We start from the raw sequence: 14,474 nt of genomic DNA on the forward strand, positions 1-14,474 counted from the left end.
GTCCTCTGGCCACCTAGCCCAGGGGCAGCTTCAGAAACATAAACTGGAGTCTGCCACCTCCTGCCAAAACCCTGGTTTCCGTTGGTCCTCGAATAAATTCCAAATGTACCTCGGCCTACAGGACCCTGTGGGACCTGGCTCTGCCCACATGGCTGAGCCCCTCGGCCCCAGTTGGCGTCCGCCTGGAACTCCCCTCGCTCTGCCCTTCCTCCGCAGGGCATTCATGCGTGGGGCCTTCGCTGCCCCCAGCACCTGCACCTTGGGCCGCTCTCCCCAGCAGGGCTCAGTTTACGGGTCTCCTCCTCAGAAGCCTTGACCCCTCTTATCACCACAGTGCTCGGCCACCCAGTCAGATTGCACGGGACCAGTCCCTCTCTCGCTGGAGGACTGAAGGCCGACTGTTCACTAGACCTAGACTGTGCCACGTCTACGGAACAAGGCTTGAGTAGGTCACCATTCTAGGCTCCATTCTAGGCACCCTAGGTCAACCTGCCGACTCCCAAGGTCTCTGCAAGTCCTGATGATGGTGCCTTACACTAACCATGCCCACCTTGTCTGTAGTGAGTGCCACCACTTGCCCCCAGTTCACATCCCCAGGACCTCATTGCCCCTCCTTGCACTCAGCGATCCCAGCTCAATGGCTCTGAGGCCACATGCGGACCCCCTACCTGCTTTTCAAGAACCTGGATGTGCACTCACACACATTCACACACACGCACACATGCACAGACTCACATGCACTCACACTCACACATGCACACACGTACACACACACACACACGCGCTCACCATGCGCGCTCACACTCTCTCACACACACATGCACCTGGAAGCAGTGGCTGTTTTCATTTATAGCCACAGTTAATGCAGCTTCCGAGCACCTCCTGGGGCCAGAGCAAGGGGATGTCCACTGTGAGGAGGGAGCTGGAGTGGCAGGACACCTTCTCTGTCTCGGGCAGGTGCTGGTGCTCACCTGTGTCCTCAGCTCGTCCTCGTGCTAATCCTGCGGGGGCATCACCGTCGCCCCCATCTTCCAGGGGAAGAGCTTGAGGCTAAGAGAGGGACTGGTTTGTCTGTCCATCCGTTCGTCCATCCATCCGTCCAACGCACAGCATGAGACACCCTGGAGGCTGCACGCAGCAGGACTCAGCCCAGCTGGGAGGGAAGAAGGAGCCAGGGAAGCCTCCCCACCTTGCAGGTCCCCTTCCCATCTCACCCCAAACTTTCATGCTAAACTTGCGGGAGAATCTGCTGTGGTTGGGCTGTCGGGGATAGACCTGAGCTGGGGAGATTTGCAGACCTGCTGGCAGCCTGTACCAGACAGACCTGGGGCTCCGTGGCCCCCACACGCTCTCAGGGAAAGAGAGCAGAGGCCCATATGCAGTTTATCTCGGCCTCACCCCCTGGGGCCTTCATCATGAGGCTCTCGCACATGCAAACCTGCACCACCCCCGGCCCCCGCCAGCTTCCCCGGGACTGGGAAAATGGACCAAACATGACGGCACACCCTCCCTGTCCCCGGCCCCGCTGGCCTTCATCGTAGACCTGCTGAGCTCTCATGGCGCCAGTGAGGAAACTGAGGACTGGAGAAAGAATGTGAGCTGTCTGAGGTCGTTTAGGTCTAACTCCCAGAGCCGTGCTGCCGCTGCTCCACTGTCTGAGCCGCAGTGTCCCATGTGGGAAACGGAGGCCCACACGGTGAGGCTGTGGGCTCTGTCTGAGCGCCTGGAGGAGAGCGGCAGGGCGGGCAGGGGGCAGCTGAGCTGGTTCCAAGCACTGATCTCACAAAGGAAGTGGTGGATCTGGGGAGGGTGGGTTGGACGCCGCTGCGTGCCCGCTCAGGTGCGTGTACCCATGTGTGTGCCACATGCATGTGTGTGCACACCCCTGTGTGTGTGAGCGTGCTCACCACCTTCAGGGCCTCTGTGCCTGCCATGCCTGTGTGCTGGGAAAGGGCTCGGGTGCCATTCTTGCGGCAGCATTCTCAGTCTGTAGTCAGATCTGCTAACTGACCGCCAGGGAGCCTGGCCTGAGCAGGCATTGCTCCCCAATACCAGACTCTTGGGGTGGGGGAGTGTGTGCCCCAGCACACACCTTGGAGGAAGAAACACAGGTTTCAGCTCTAGCTGCCTCCGGGCTCTGGCCTTTGCTGGGCCTTAGCTATGTCCTCAGGAATGCGGGCCGCTGGCCGGGGTCAGGGACGTCCCTCAGTGACCCATGGAAGGAAGAGGGGAGCTGCAGAGGAGTGGGGGGCAGAGGATGGGTGGGTCTCAGTGTAGCCCAGCGGTCTCTAGGAAGGGTGGGAGGGCTTGGACTGCAGCGACCTTGGGCAAGTCACCGTGCCTCTCTTGGCCTCCACTTCCTCATCTTTAACATGGGCTGTGATGAGAGGAGAAATTGCCTCTTTGGGTTACTTTGAGGATTAAACAGAACACGACGATTAGCCCAGGAGTACTCTGTGCACAGTAAGTGCCCAGTTCGTGCTGTGGCTCCCAGCGACGGGCTGAGCCTCAGAGTGGTCCTACAACCCTCTCATCCCACAGCACCCCTATGGAGAGCATCCCACTTTCTGGAGTAAGCAGGTCCTGTATTTCAACTAAGCCAAAGGCGTGGGGTAAGAGCAGAGGCCCAGGCATCTCCCCTGATACCTGCCCTTCACCTCTGGACCACCAGACCCCAGGCCAACAGGACTGGCATTCGCTGGGCACTGGCCAGCCTGGACACTGTACTGGGCTTTCTCACATGCCCTGACGTGGGCATCACTAGCCCATCCTACAGGGGGTTAAGCAGCCTGTCCGGTGTGACCAAGTTGGTAGGGCCCCCCTGTATCTGACTCCAGACCCCGTGCCCTGAGGGCACCTGCACCGCTGGGGCTCCCTCACCTGGGTCTCACACAGCGCTGGCCTGGCTGCTGGGAGCGGGGGGACCCGGGAGCAGGCTGAAGCCGTGCCCTCTGGCCGGCCTGACAGGGGTCTGCTGGGCACGGACCCTTACGTCAGGTTCGTGGTTGGCGCACACGTTCCCAGTTAAGCCGAGTAAATATTTACAGCCATTACAGCCATTGATCGCCTTCGATCCTGGGCGCTGCTGTGCGATGCCCCTGCTTACTCATGCTTTCTTAAAAACAGCTCTTCCCTGCGTGTCTTTAATAATTCAGCTCCTAATTGTCTGCAGACGCAAACCTGAAAATGCCAACTCAGGGCCTTCGCCCCCGCTCTGGTCCCCCGCTCGTCCCCCTGCTGGGGACCCCCCTCCCCTTTTCTGCCGCAGATCCTGGCCTCCCTGCCCTGCCTCTGACCACTTCTTAGGAGGGGCTCAGGACGTCCCTCACCTCCGGCCGCAGCCACCGCCGGCTGCCGCAGCAGAAGTGAACTGGGAGTAATTGACTTGCAGGGCTGGGGCGAGAAGAGGCAGGAGCAGAAAGGTCTGGCCGCGGCTCCCCAGGGCGCCCTGAAGTGCTACTGGGCAGGGAGGGGCAGGGATCTGGGGCATCTCGAGGTGACAGGGGAGGCTGATCCTGAATGGGTCCCTGGACAGGCCTCAGCCCAGACCTCCCCTGCCAAGGGCTGGGGGTGGAGGTGAAGCCAAATCAATATTTATAGCATCTCCTGGGCACCAGGTCTCCTGGCTGTGGCTGCTCCCCAGCAGCCTCTGAGGGCCATCCCATATGGGGTGGAGTCTAGGGGACTGCGTTGTGTCCCAGCCCTGCCCTCGGGGCAGGGTGACCAGGGGCTACCGAGAACTCCACTACCAGCTTCACTTCCCTCTCCCTCGAGGCCCAGACAGGGTCACACATCGGTGTTAGGGTAGACTCACCCGTCCGTGCCCCCCAGGGCAGCTTCCCAGTGTAAAACTCTCACAGCCAAACACCACCCAGGGCCTGAGAGGACAGACACACAGTCACTAGGACTGCAGCTGACCCAGAGCCAGTGGCCACCGATACAGAGGGCCCTTTCGGCCAGGACGCCGGGGCTGCAGCTCCCAGTCCCAGGTCACCGGGCTGGCACTGATCTCTCCTCTGCTCTCTGGTCTGAGAACACCCCGTTGTGAAGTCGTGGGGCTCCTTGTCTGGCAGGCAAGGTCCCAGGCTCTGGGGACACGGCGGGGAACCGGACGGAACAAAACGCCCTAGAGCTTATAGGCTGTGAAATGAGTGATGAATAAACGATCTATGGGAAGGGAACAGGGCTGCAGAAATTACCTAGGACGGGGAAGAGGGGAGGAATGCCCAGGGCGGGGCCTGCAGGGCACATGGCATTCAAATACAGATCCGAGGGGTGAGGGAAGCTGCCCAGGCAGGCAGAGGGGCGGCAAGGGCCAGAGCTCAGGTGTGAGGCGAGCTGGCGGGAGAGGCCCCTCCTGCTGTTGAGGCCGAGCCCGAGGGCGGCAGGGCTGTCCAGGGTGGCAGTGGAGGAGGGAGGGAGCAGCGGTGCGTTTGGAGGCACTTTGAAGATGGGGCCCAAAGGATTTGCAGATGTCCTGGGTATCAGCCGCGTGAGAACGAGAGGAGTCAGGCCAAGGCTTTTGACCTGAGCTGCTGGAAGAACCAAGCTGTTATTCACTGTGGTGGGAGAAACAGAAGCTGGCCTGGCCTGAGGGGAGGAGGGGGCTTGGTGGTAGCATTTCGAGTCTGAGACATATAAAGAGATCCTAGCAGAGGCTTCAAGGAGGCAGGTGGGATATGCAAGGGTTGGAACTAGAGGGATACATTTGGGGGTCATCAGCACATAGACGGATTTGAAGCCAAAAGACTGACCGAGCCCGACGTGCACACTGATGTCTAAAGGACTCCTTGCCCCCTCTGCCTGCGCCCATCCCTAGAGCTTGGCTTGGACGTTTGCAGAAAGCTGCTATTGATTTTTCCTGTTCAGAAAGACACCTATCCACACTCCAAAGAGTGCCCCGCATCCTGTTCTGCCATCGGTAGCCACGAGGGCTCCCAGCTTCTTACCCAATCCAGCTGGTCAGTCATAACAGGAATGCCCACTGGCCAGGGCAGGTGCCTGACCCAGGCTGGGCCAAGGAGATCCCTTCCCAGATCTTTTGACAGTGGGTGGCCCCGTGACTGGGATGCAGAGACTGTGACATGCAGGCCTGGGCAACCTCTTGTAGCCAACCATGAAGCCACATGGAAGAAGCCACTTGAGAAGGGACGCTGACATGCAGCGTTTGCATGTGAGAGGTGGAGGACGCAGTCAGTCTGAGCGGACTTTTCTGGTTATCCCCGCCCCGTTCTCTTCCCATGGTTTGGTTTAAGGGCTAAGTCCTTTTGAGTGAGCAAGTTCTCTCAAGTTAGGCTTAATACAGCATCTCAGCATTCAGGCAGAGAGAGGAGGCACAGGCCGAGGAGTCCAGGGGCCCAGGAGCACACGCAAAAGGCCGGTCCTCCTGAGCCCTGGACCAGACGGCACAGAGCCAGGCAAGAACGCGCATGTGACACACAAATGGCCCTGGCGCTCGGGGGCAGATGCATACCAACGGGAGAACATACTGATGATCTGATTCTATTCTGAGTCAACTGTTTTAAGGTTTATATCAGGCTGGCCAGCGTGGTGGCTCACGCCTGTAATACCAGCACTTTGGGAGACCGAGGCGGGTGGATGACCTGAGGTCAGGAGTTCGAGACCAGCCTGGCCAACACGGCGGAACGCCATCTCTTATTTTGAAAATATCTAAAAGAACTTAAGAGTCATGGAGGAGAGTTCGGCACGCTCCTCTTTCATCTAAAAGGAGGCCCAGAAAACAGGCGAGGGGACGGAGAGGAGGGGGTGTTCCTTAATATTAAAGATAACAAATGTAAGCATTATTTCATTTCGTCTTCAAGTGTGGGGCATGGGATATTAATATGTGTCATGTGGAGAAGGTATTTTGTGGCAAACACATTTGGGGAGTACTAGTCAGATGAGGCTACACAAATTCTTTCCCTACAGACCTTCTCAGAGCCTTTACTATACACCCTTTATATTTTCAAGACAATGTGGGGGTGGTGAAGAGCCCTGGCTTTGGAGTCTCAGACCTGGGTTCTCAAGCCTTCCCTGCCTCTTTTTGTCTCTGTGACATTTGGGAAGACCTTTTGTCCCTCCAGGCCTCAGTTTTCTCATCTGTTAAATGGGAATCACATTTAACAGAAGACCCCAAGAATCACATCCTTAGGGATCTTCCAGACTTAGGGAAAAAGGGAGAAGACAAATGTGTAGATGCTTAATAAAAGGTAAGGTTATGTGAATGTGAAATGCCCTGTCTCGCGTGAGTTCTGTGACAGCCTCTGGCTAGGCCTCACTTGTCTCACCTGTGAAATGGGAGTTGTGGTACAATCACTGTAGCTCCCCTACCCCGCATGTAGTCACGCGCAGCCAGAGTAGTTCTTGTAGAGAAAACAAAAACCAAACGAATGCTCCCTTGCTCTGAGGATAAATCCCCGGTCACAGGCTTGGCCATGTCCTTATAACTGTTTGACTGTTTGCCTACACCTCTAGAGTGTAAGCTCCTTGAGGCCAGGGCTGCAGCTGCAGCATGTAATGCCACATCTGGCAGGCACAGAGTTGACTTGGGAAGTATTTGTCAAATGAGTAAATGCATGAACTTAGGCCTCTTCTAACTCTGAAATCTTACATCCCTCTGGATTGAGAAAAGAATCAAAAGCTTTTCTCCCACTACTGCTGCGGGAAACAGACTCCCCTGGCCCTGACTCCTCCCCTATGGTGGCCTCACCAGGGCCTGCCCTCAGCCAACCTAGCCTCGAATGCTTGGGTGTTTCCAGGGACTCCTCAGAGCACGTGCTCAGGGTAGAGACCGTATGGGCAAGTCCTGTAGCCTCTGTTAGTTGCAATTGTGATAGCTCGTAGGAGCACGGTGAGGATTCAATGATACTATGTCAGTGAGTGCCTAGGACAGTGCCTGGCACATGGTAAGCAGCAATGAATGACACTGCTGCTATCCGTTGTTGTTACCCAATTCCCTCACTGAGTCCAGAGGGCATGATGGGTGGCTGAGTCCTCCCAAATTCCTTGAGGCAAAGGTGGGACTTGGATAGGGGGCGTCTCACTCCTGCCCAGCACCGTGGTTGCTCCCCTGCTGCTTTCTGACTCAGACCCCAAGGTTTTGGTTCCCAAGTCATTCATCTGCATTCAACTGACACAGGCCATCTGCAAGACACACACTTCTCCGAGCTGTCAGAAGACACCGCAGAAGCTGAGATCCTGGCATCAAGCGTCCCAGATGGAAATTCCCCAAGACACCCTTGGGCCCTCGGCTCAAGTTCAAACAAAGAAATGCTTATGTTCAGAGATCTTCACAGATCACCAGCGAGGATGTGACTTGAGAGCACTTTGCGTCAGCATCATAAAACATGAGGATTGATGACCCGTGCGACTGGGGCGAGTGCCAGGGGAACGCAGGCTCTGAGTTGGCCGGCGGTGCTTCCTGCGTACGCTCTGTGCAGAGGGTGCCGGCCTGGACTGAGGGGCTGGTTGGCATAGTGCCACACTAGTTGGCATGTCCCGCAGACCCTCGTTTACAGCACACTCGCACGGGCATGTGTGCATCTGGTACTCATGACGATATGCGGGGTGGGCAGGGGTTAAGGAATGCGTCCCCACTGTGGGGATGAGGGAAACTGAGGCTCGAGGAGGTGTGAAGCCAGGCCGCTGAGCTCACACGGTCTTGGGTCTCCCTACTCATCACTACCCTCTTCTCTTGGCAGCAGAGAGAGGTAGGAAAGCCAAGGTCAGCCAATATCCAGAAATTTACCCAGAGAAATCCACACACCAACATGGTGGGCCTTGTACAAACTCTAGGAGTATGAAGAGAAGAGCTACAGCTGGCCTTACCCAGTCCTGCCATGCTGGGGCCGGTCAGCTCCCCTGGACTGCATCTGGGTAGGGGCATGAAAAGACACAAGACGGGATGAGAAGTCCTCCGCATGAGAGAGGAAATGGGAACCTCTCATCACTGCGGACCAGGAGGCAGGGTGAGGGGTTCACAGGACAAGCTGGCCTCAAACTTCCCCCTTCCATTGCCTGTTCAATGTAACCAGATACTTGCAGATCTCTGGCAGAACAGATGGGGATTTGGATACGCCTTGTATGGGGATGGGGGCAATCAGAGAGATTCGTTCCCCCGACCAAGTGGGAGTCAAACAGGTCACTGAGCGCTCAAAGGAGAACATTCCCGGAGTTATGCAGTGAGGGGCCGGCTATCACAGTAACACCTGGGAATGTGTCAAGTCCCCACTTGGCCAAGTAGCTTGGTCTTCTCCTGCCTTCCAAGTCTTACCTGACCGTGAGAACCCTGGGAACCAGAACTACTTAATTTAAGGAACATGAAATTCCTTTCCTTTCAGATCACTGGTCCTGATTCTGGCCTAAGATGCTAAGAGATCACAGCTCCTGTGACGGGAAAAGATCTGTTACCAGAATGTGGTTCCCACACGGGAAACACTACAGTTTTCAGTTCTTAGAGAAAGGGAAACATACAAATTCATCTCTAACAATAGAGTTTTTAAACGATTTAACTCAGGCAGGAATTTACCACATAGATCTTTTTATAATGAGCAACATTTTTAATTGTGATCTTATAAAAAGCATAAAAATTCTGTTTTTATTATGTTAGCATGTTCAGTTCATTGCTATGTTACCTGTTCTGTACTCCTTGTGGAATGTATCCACTAATGACATATTCTCATAATTTTTACTTAACTCAGAATGCCTTAATTTACCCTTCATTTTTTAAAAGACATTTTTGCTGGGTATAGAATTCTAGAATGGCCAGTTACCATTCTTTGAGCACTTTGAAAAATGCTATTCCACTGTATTCTGGCTTCTGTGGTTTTTGTTGGGAAGTCTACCATCATTTCTGTATCGTTATGTCTCTGAATATAATGTGTCTGTTTTTCTTCTGGATGCTTTAAGGTTTTCTCTTGACTTCTAATTTTCAGCAGTTTGACTATGCACATGTCAGAGCTCCACACCATAGCACATGTAGCTACCTGTGGTTTTCTTTGTATTTATCCTGCCTGGGGTTCATTGAGCTTATCAAACCTGTAATTTGATGTCCTTCATCAGTTTTGGAAAATTTCTTCAAATTCTATTGTTATTTCTTTAAATTATTTTTGTAGCTATTATCATAATTTATTCAAGTTCTAAATATTTCTTCTAATTCTAATTCTGTGCTTTTCTCTCTCTCCTTTTCTTCTGAGAGTCTAGTTATACATTTGTTAGACTTTTTTACTTTGACTCACTCATCCTCCTTAAATTCTTTCCTGTTTTTTTCTTCCATTCACTTTTAGTCCATTCACGTTTAAGGTAATTATGGATATGATTGGATTTATGCTGCCATTTTGCTACTTGTTTTCTATTTGTCACATGCCTTTTTGTTCCTCTGTTCCTCCTTCACTATCATCTCTTATATTTGCACTTCCTTGTCTCTTGCCATGTCTTGTAATTTTTTGTTAAACACCGTAGCTCTATGACAGACAGTGTGAACTTCTTTTGCAGGTCACCCGTGTTGTCAGGTTTGGGGGTAGTGAGAGACAGATGTGGATTCTAGTTTGTCCTTTCGAGTTCCAGTTTGTTCTCATTTTCTCTTACTTCATGTCCAGTCTCTCCTCCCATTTTCTGGTCCTGCTGACCTACAGCAACTTCAGGCATACGCAGAGGCAACAGCCCTTAATAAGACTTCTTCCCCAGCTTCCACAACTATACAAGGTCTCATTCTTATAACAAAGCCCAGATTCCATATCACTCATAGTGGTTCCACGTCTCTGATGAAGCCTTCAATGATACAAGATCCAAATTCTCTGTTAAAATTTAAACTGTATCTTTTCATTTATTTTGTCCATTTCTTTTTTCTATTTTTTTAAAAACATATTGATCATAGTTATTTTGAATTATGTCCTTATCTGCTAACTTAAACATCTGAGTCATCTCTGGATTTTATTTCTATTGACTTCATAATCAGCCACTTTCTCCCTCTTCTCATGTCTAACAATTTTCTATTGCATGTTGGAAATTGTGAGTGATATGTTATACAGGCCCTGGATTTACTTACCTCCCTGTAAAGAGCATTGAGTTCTGTTTTGGCAGGCACTTAAACTCCTGACAAATCACACCATTCCTGTCAAAGTTTGTTTTTAGCCTTTGTTAGGACGCATCTGTTTCAGCTTTTTTCCTTATTCATAGAGTATAGCTCTTCTCTTAAGGCATGATCTTAATTCTAACAAATGGCGTTTCTGAGGTCTCAACAGAAAGCCCAGGGTGTTCACCAGTGTTCACCAGTGTTTTGGCTGGGCCTGAACCTCCATATTTCCTCAGTGCTTTCTGACTCCTGGGATCTTTGCTCTGCTCTCAACATCGTGGCAGCTGTTCTCTGCAAGCACTCCAGAGTCTCTCCTGCTAATGCAGAGCCTAGCGATTAGCCAAGGCCCCGAAGGATCTTTTCATGCAGATTTTGGGGGTTACTTCTTGTCTGTGGCTCCCTGCTTTCCAGACCCCCATCGCCTCAAATCATAGCTGCCTTAGCAGCCTTGAACTCTGAGCTCTATTTCCTTTATCCAGTGTGACCATCAGTGCTAGGTGATCCTGTACGCCCAGCATTTTGGAAAATATACTTGAGGATAAAGATGAAGTGAACTGCGGCGTCCATTCAGAGTGATTCTCTATTCTCGAGGATCATTGCCCTCTGTTAGTTGCTGTCCAGTGCCCTCACGGAGTTGCTTTACTTACTCTGTCCAGATCCTAGAGCTGTTTTCAGTGGTCAGATTAATCTGATGCCACCTACTGTATCATGGTTGGAACCTTCCTTTCCTGGATTCGAGGGGCGGGGAAGGGAATGATGTCTGCATTGTTAAAAATACAAATTTATTCAAACTCATCTATGTTCCTGCTTGGTCTCTGAGTGTGTCTTTGGGATATAAAATGAATCTTTTCTCTGTCATAACAGTTGAGGCTACAGCTCTTATTGAGTACCTCAAATGGACCAAGGTTTATTCTGAAGTGCTTATACATCTAATTGATGCCACCTTCCCGCTCACTCTGAGACATATGCACTACCATCATTCCCGTTTTGTAGTTGCAGAAATCGGGTGATGTTGAGGCTAAGTTACTTGCCCAAAGTCTGTTGGCTTTATTACTTCCCCTTGATGACGTCCCCACCTCTCCAGTCCTTCTGCCACCACCTCAGTCCAGGCCACCCTCATCTTTCACCCAAGCTCTCCGCTGTCCTCATGATGGGCTTTTCTGTTTCTAGGCTTCTCTGAGAAGCAGGGCCAGAGTAGAAAGGTGGGCAGCTAGGCTGGGGGTGCTGATGAGGACTGGGGCCAAGAAAGTCCAGGCCCAACCATGGGGCTACAGTGTGGGGAACTGGAGGTGGTGGGGGAAGCAGGAGAACAAACAGCGAATGCTTCTCAGTCAGGGATTAGGCCTGTGGAAGGAGACACGGGCCCAAGACTGATGGCCCACGAGGAGCAGGCAGACACCAGGCAAGGCAGAGGTTCCGAGGCATCGGCAAGGCCGGGACAGGAGGTGGGGGGGAGGTAGGGGCTGTGGGGCAGCATGTCACTGTGGCACTGCTTTCAGGCTAAGTTCAAACCCCAGCTCTGCCTCTCGCCAGCTGTGGACACTTGGGCACATCTCTTAGGCTCAGTTTCTCCACCTTAGAATCCATTTGAGGTTGACGTTAGCTTCGTGAAACAGAACACCTAATTATGGCGACTTAAATGAGACGAGTTTAGCTTTCTCACGCAATGAGAAATCCAGAGGTTTAGCTTGGCAGCTCCAGCCATCAGAGCCCAGGAACCTGTGTCCTTCTTTCATGGTTCCAGGGACAGACATCGTAAGCTCATCCCAGAAATGAGGAGGGAGAAATGGCAACAAGAGGATGCTGACTGAGTCCTTCCCATTTCCATAAAGATGGTTTCCTAAAAGCCCTACCCAGTGGTTTCTATTTATGTCCCATTGGCCAAAACTATATCACACGGTCATCTAGCCACAAAGACCCCGGGAAATGTAATTCTGTGGCAAAGAACACTGTTGCCCCCAATGAAATTAGACTTGATCTCAGCCAAAAGGCAGAGGAGCAATTCTGACAAGATAAGGAGTCTACTCGAGGGGAAGAAGGGGAGAGGTGACACGAAATCGGCAACCGGAAGTCTCTGCCACAGGGCTAAATGGCGTCACTTCCTTTATCCGCGAGGTTGATGTGAGGACGAAATCAGGACATGCGTGTAAAGCACCGGACGGGTACTTGTTCTGTGAGGACGAAATCAGGACATGCGTGTAAAGCACCAGACGGGTACTTGTTCTGTGAGGACGAAAACAGGACATGCGTGTAAAGCACCGGACGGGTACTTGTTCAGCAAATGGCAGCAGGCATTCTTGAGTTTGAGAAACTTTCCTAATGACTCCTCGAAGGCCACCCCCAGACACAAGGTTTCATAGGTGCTTGCAGCATTGACTTGGCTAAGCCTCACCCAGAGAGAGGCCCATCAGTACAGGCTGACGGGACGCAGCCTGCAGCCGCTGTAAAGCCCTGCCTTGGAGGGAGGTGACGCCCTTTACTTGCTATCTTGACTCAGGGGGTGGAGGATGAGGCTCTGGGCCCTGTGCCTAAATACCACAAGGAGCTGGGTGTTCGTGCAGACACTGCCGATTGTCTGCCCCCATCTATCCCTCTCCTGCTTCCTCTTCTAAAAGCTCTGCTTTTGGCCCCAGTTTCAGGTGTCCTCCCTCCTCCTTCAGCCACAAGGGGAGCCAGGCCTGGCTGATCTGATCATCATGCTTGTGGTAATTAGGTCAGGACAGGTGCGGTGGCTCACACCTGTAATCTCAGCACTCTGGGAGGCCGAGGCGGGCAGATCACTTGAGATCAGGAGATCGAGACCAGCCTGGCCAAACATGGTGAAAGCCTGTCTCTACCAATAAAACACACACACACACACATTAGCCGGGCATGGTGGTGCATGCCTGTAATCCCAGCTACTTGGGAGGCTGAAGTGGGAGAATCACTTGAACCCAGGAGGTGGAGGTCACAGTGAGCTGAGATTGCACCAGTGCACTCCAGCGTGGGTGGCAGAGTAAGACCCTGTCAAAAAAAAAAAAAGATTGAAAATAAGAATTAGATCAGACCAGGTGCTGTAATAATGAGACCCCCAAAGCCCAGTGGCATCAGTCTTATCTCTTCTGTTTGGTCCAAATGCAATTGGCTTTTCTAACACTGTGAATAAGCCTTCAATACCTGGTATCTCCATCTCTCTTTCCACCTCTATTTCCAAATTGATAGCTCTTACTTGATCTCATCTCTTTCCTCAAGGCATAAAAAAGTGTATTTCTTTCTCCCTTTCTCCCTAGATGAGAGTTCTAGATTGGTGGGAGGGTCTGTTCCATGCAGCCATTCAGGCACCCAGGCCCTTTCCACACTGTGGCTGTTTTCTCCCCCAACCCCTAAGATCTGCATGGCTGAGGCTGGTCACCAACAGGTGTGAGTTCCGGCCAGTGGGAAAAGAGAAGCGAGAACAAGTAGGAGAGTCACTTACTGTCTTAAGACCTCCGTCCCAGGCCGGGCACGGTGGCTCATGCCTGTAATCCCAGCACTTTGGGATGCCGAGGCAGGTGGATCGCCTGAGGTCAGGAGTTTGAGACCAGCCCGGCCAACATGGCGAAACCCCGTCTCTACCAAAAGTACAAAATTAGCCAGGCGTGGTGGTGCACGCCTATACTCCCAGCTACTCAGGAGGTGAGGCAGGAGAATCACTTGAACCAGGAGGCGGAGATTGCAGTAAGCTGAGACGGTGCCACTGTGCTCCAGCTTGGGCAAAAAGAGTGAAACTCCATCTCAAAAACAAAAGCAACAGCAATAACAACAACAACAAAACCTCCATCCCTAAAGCTGCACTCATAGCCTCCTTTGGCAACAACACACATCCACACTAATTACAAGGAGGCCTGGGAAATGCAGTCCCCGCCAGACGGTTGCACGTGTAGCTAAGACTTTGTTACTGCAGAAGAGAGGAGAACGGGTTTTGGTGGCAAACTGGCAGTCTCTGCCACAGTGTGGCCTCTTTTCTGTTGCCAGCAATTGGTTTCGGCATGGCATGTGCCGCAACCGTAGCCAATGACACATGAGGGGATTTTTCATGCGAAGTTTAACGGGAAAGTCTTTCTCACAGTAAGAGATTCCGGAAGAGGTGGTTTCTTCTCCCCTTGGACAGTATCATGTCAGAATGTGATATCTGGAATTAGGCACCTGTCTTGTGACCGTGATGGGAACAGGCTGTGGTTAAGGCAGATGCTCTAAAGTTGGCAGAGCCGTTAGATGCAAGAGCCCAGGTTCTTGCAGGTGCCACTGCATCTAAGCTGGCTGCCCCAGAAGCCATCCTCTGGCTGGACTTCCTACGTGTCACATTGGACATTTCCTTATGATTTAAGCCAAGGAATGGGGTTTTTCTGTTACTTGTAGCCTTAAGCCTCCCAGATTTCATGTG

At 52.3% G+C, this 14,474-nt stretch overlaps 1 protein-coding gene across 5 annotated transcripts in view; it reads left to right on the forward strand.

Moving 5' to 3' along the window:
* Positions 1-14,474, forward strand: part of KCNIP3 (potassium voltage-gated channel interacting protein 3) — a 91,825-nt gene that overhangs the window by 30,834 nt on the left and 46,517 nt on the right. The window contains exon 4 of one of the 5 annotated variants that reach the window (XM_074010970.1): positions 7,139-10,867. The exons of 3 other annotated variants lie outside the window; for them this stretch is intronic. In XM_074010970.1, coding sequence (XP_073867071.1) covers positions 7,139-7,314 — 176 coding nt within the window. In that variant the 3' untranslated portion in view covers positions 7,315-10,867. Of the gene's footprint in view, positions 1-957; positions 2,439-7,138; positions 10,868-14,474 lie in introns of those variants that run through there. One more of the 5 variants, XM_074010971.1, reaches the window with a different exon arrangement.

The sequence above is a fragment of the Macaca fascicularis genome, chromosome 13, assembly GCF_037993035.2.
Source record: "Macaca fascicularis isolate 582-1 chromosome 13, T2T-MFA8v1.1".
Taxonomy (NCBI): domain Eukaryota; kingdom Metazoa; phylum Chordata; class Mammalia; order Primates; family Cercopithecidae; genus Macaca; species Macaca fascicularis.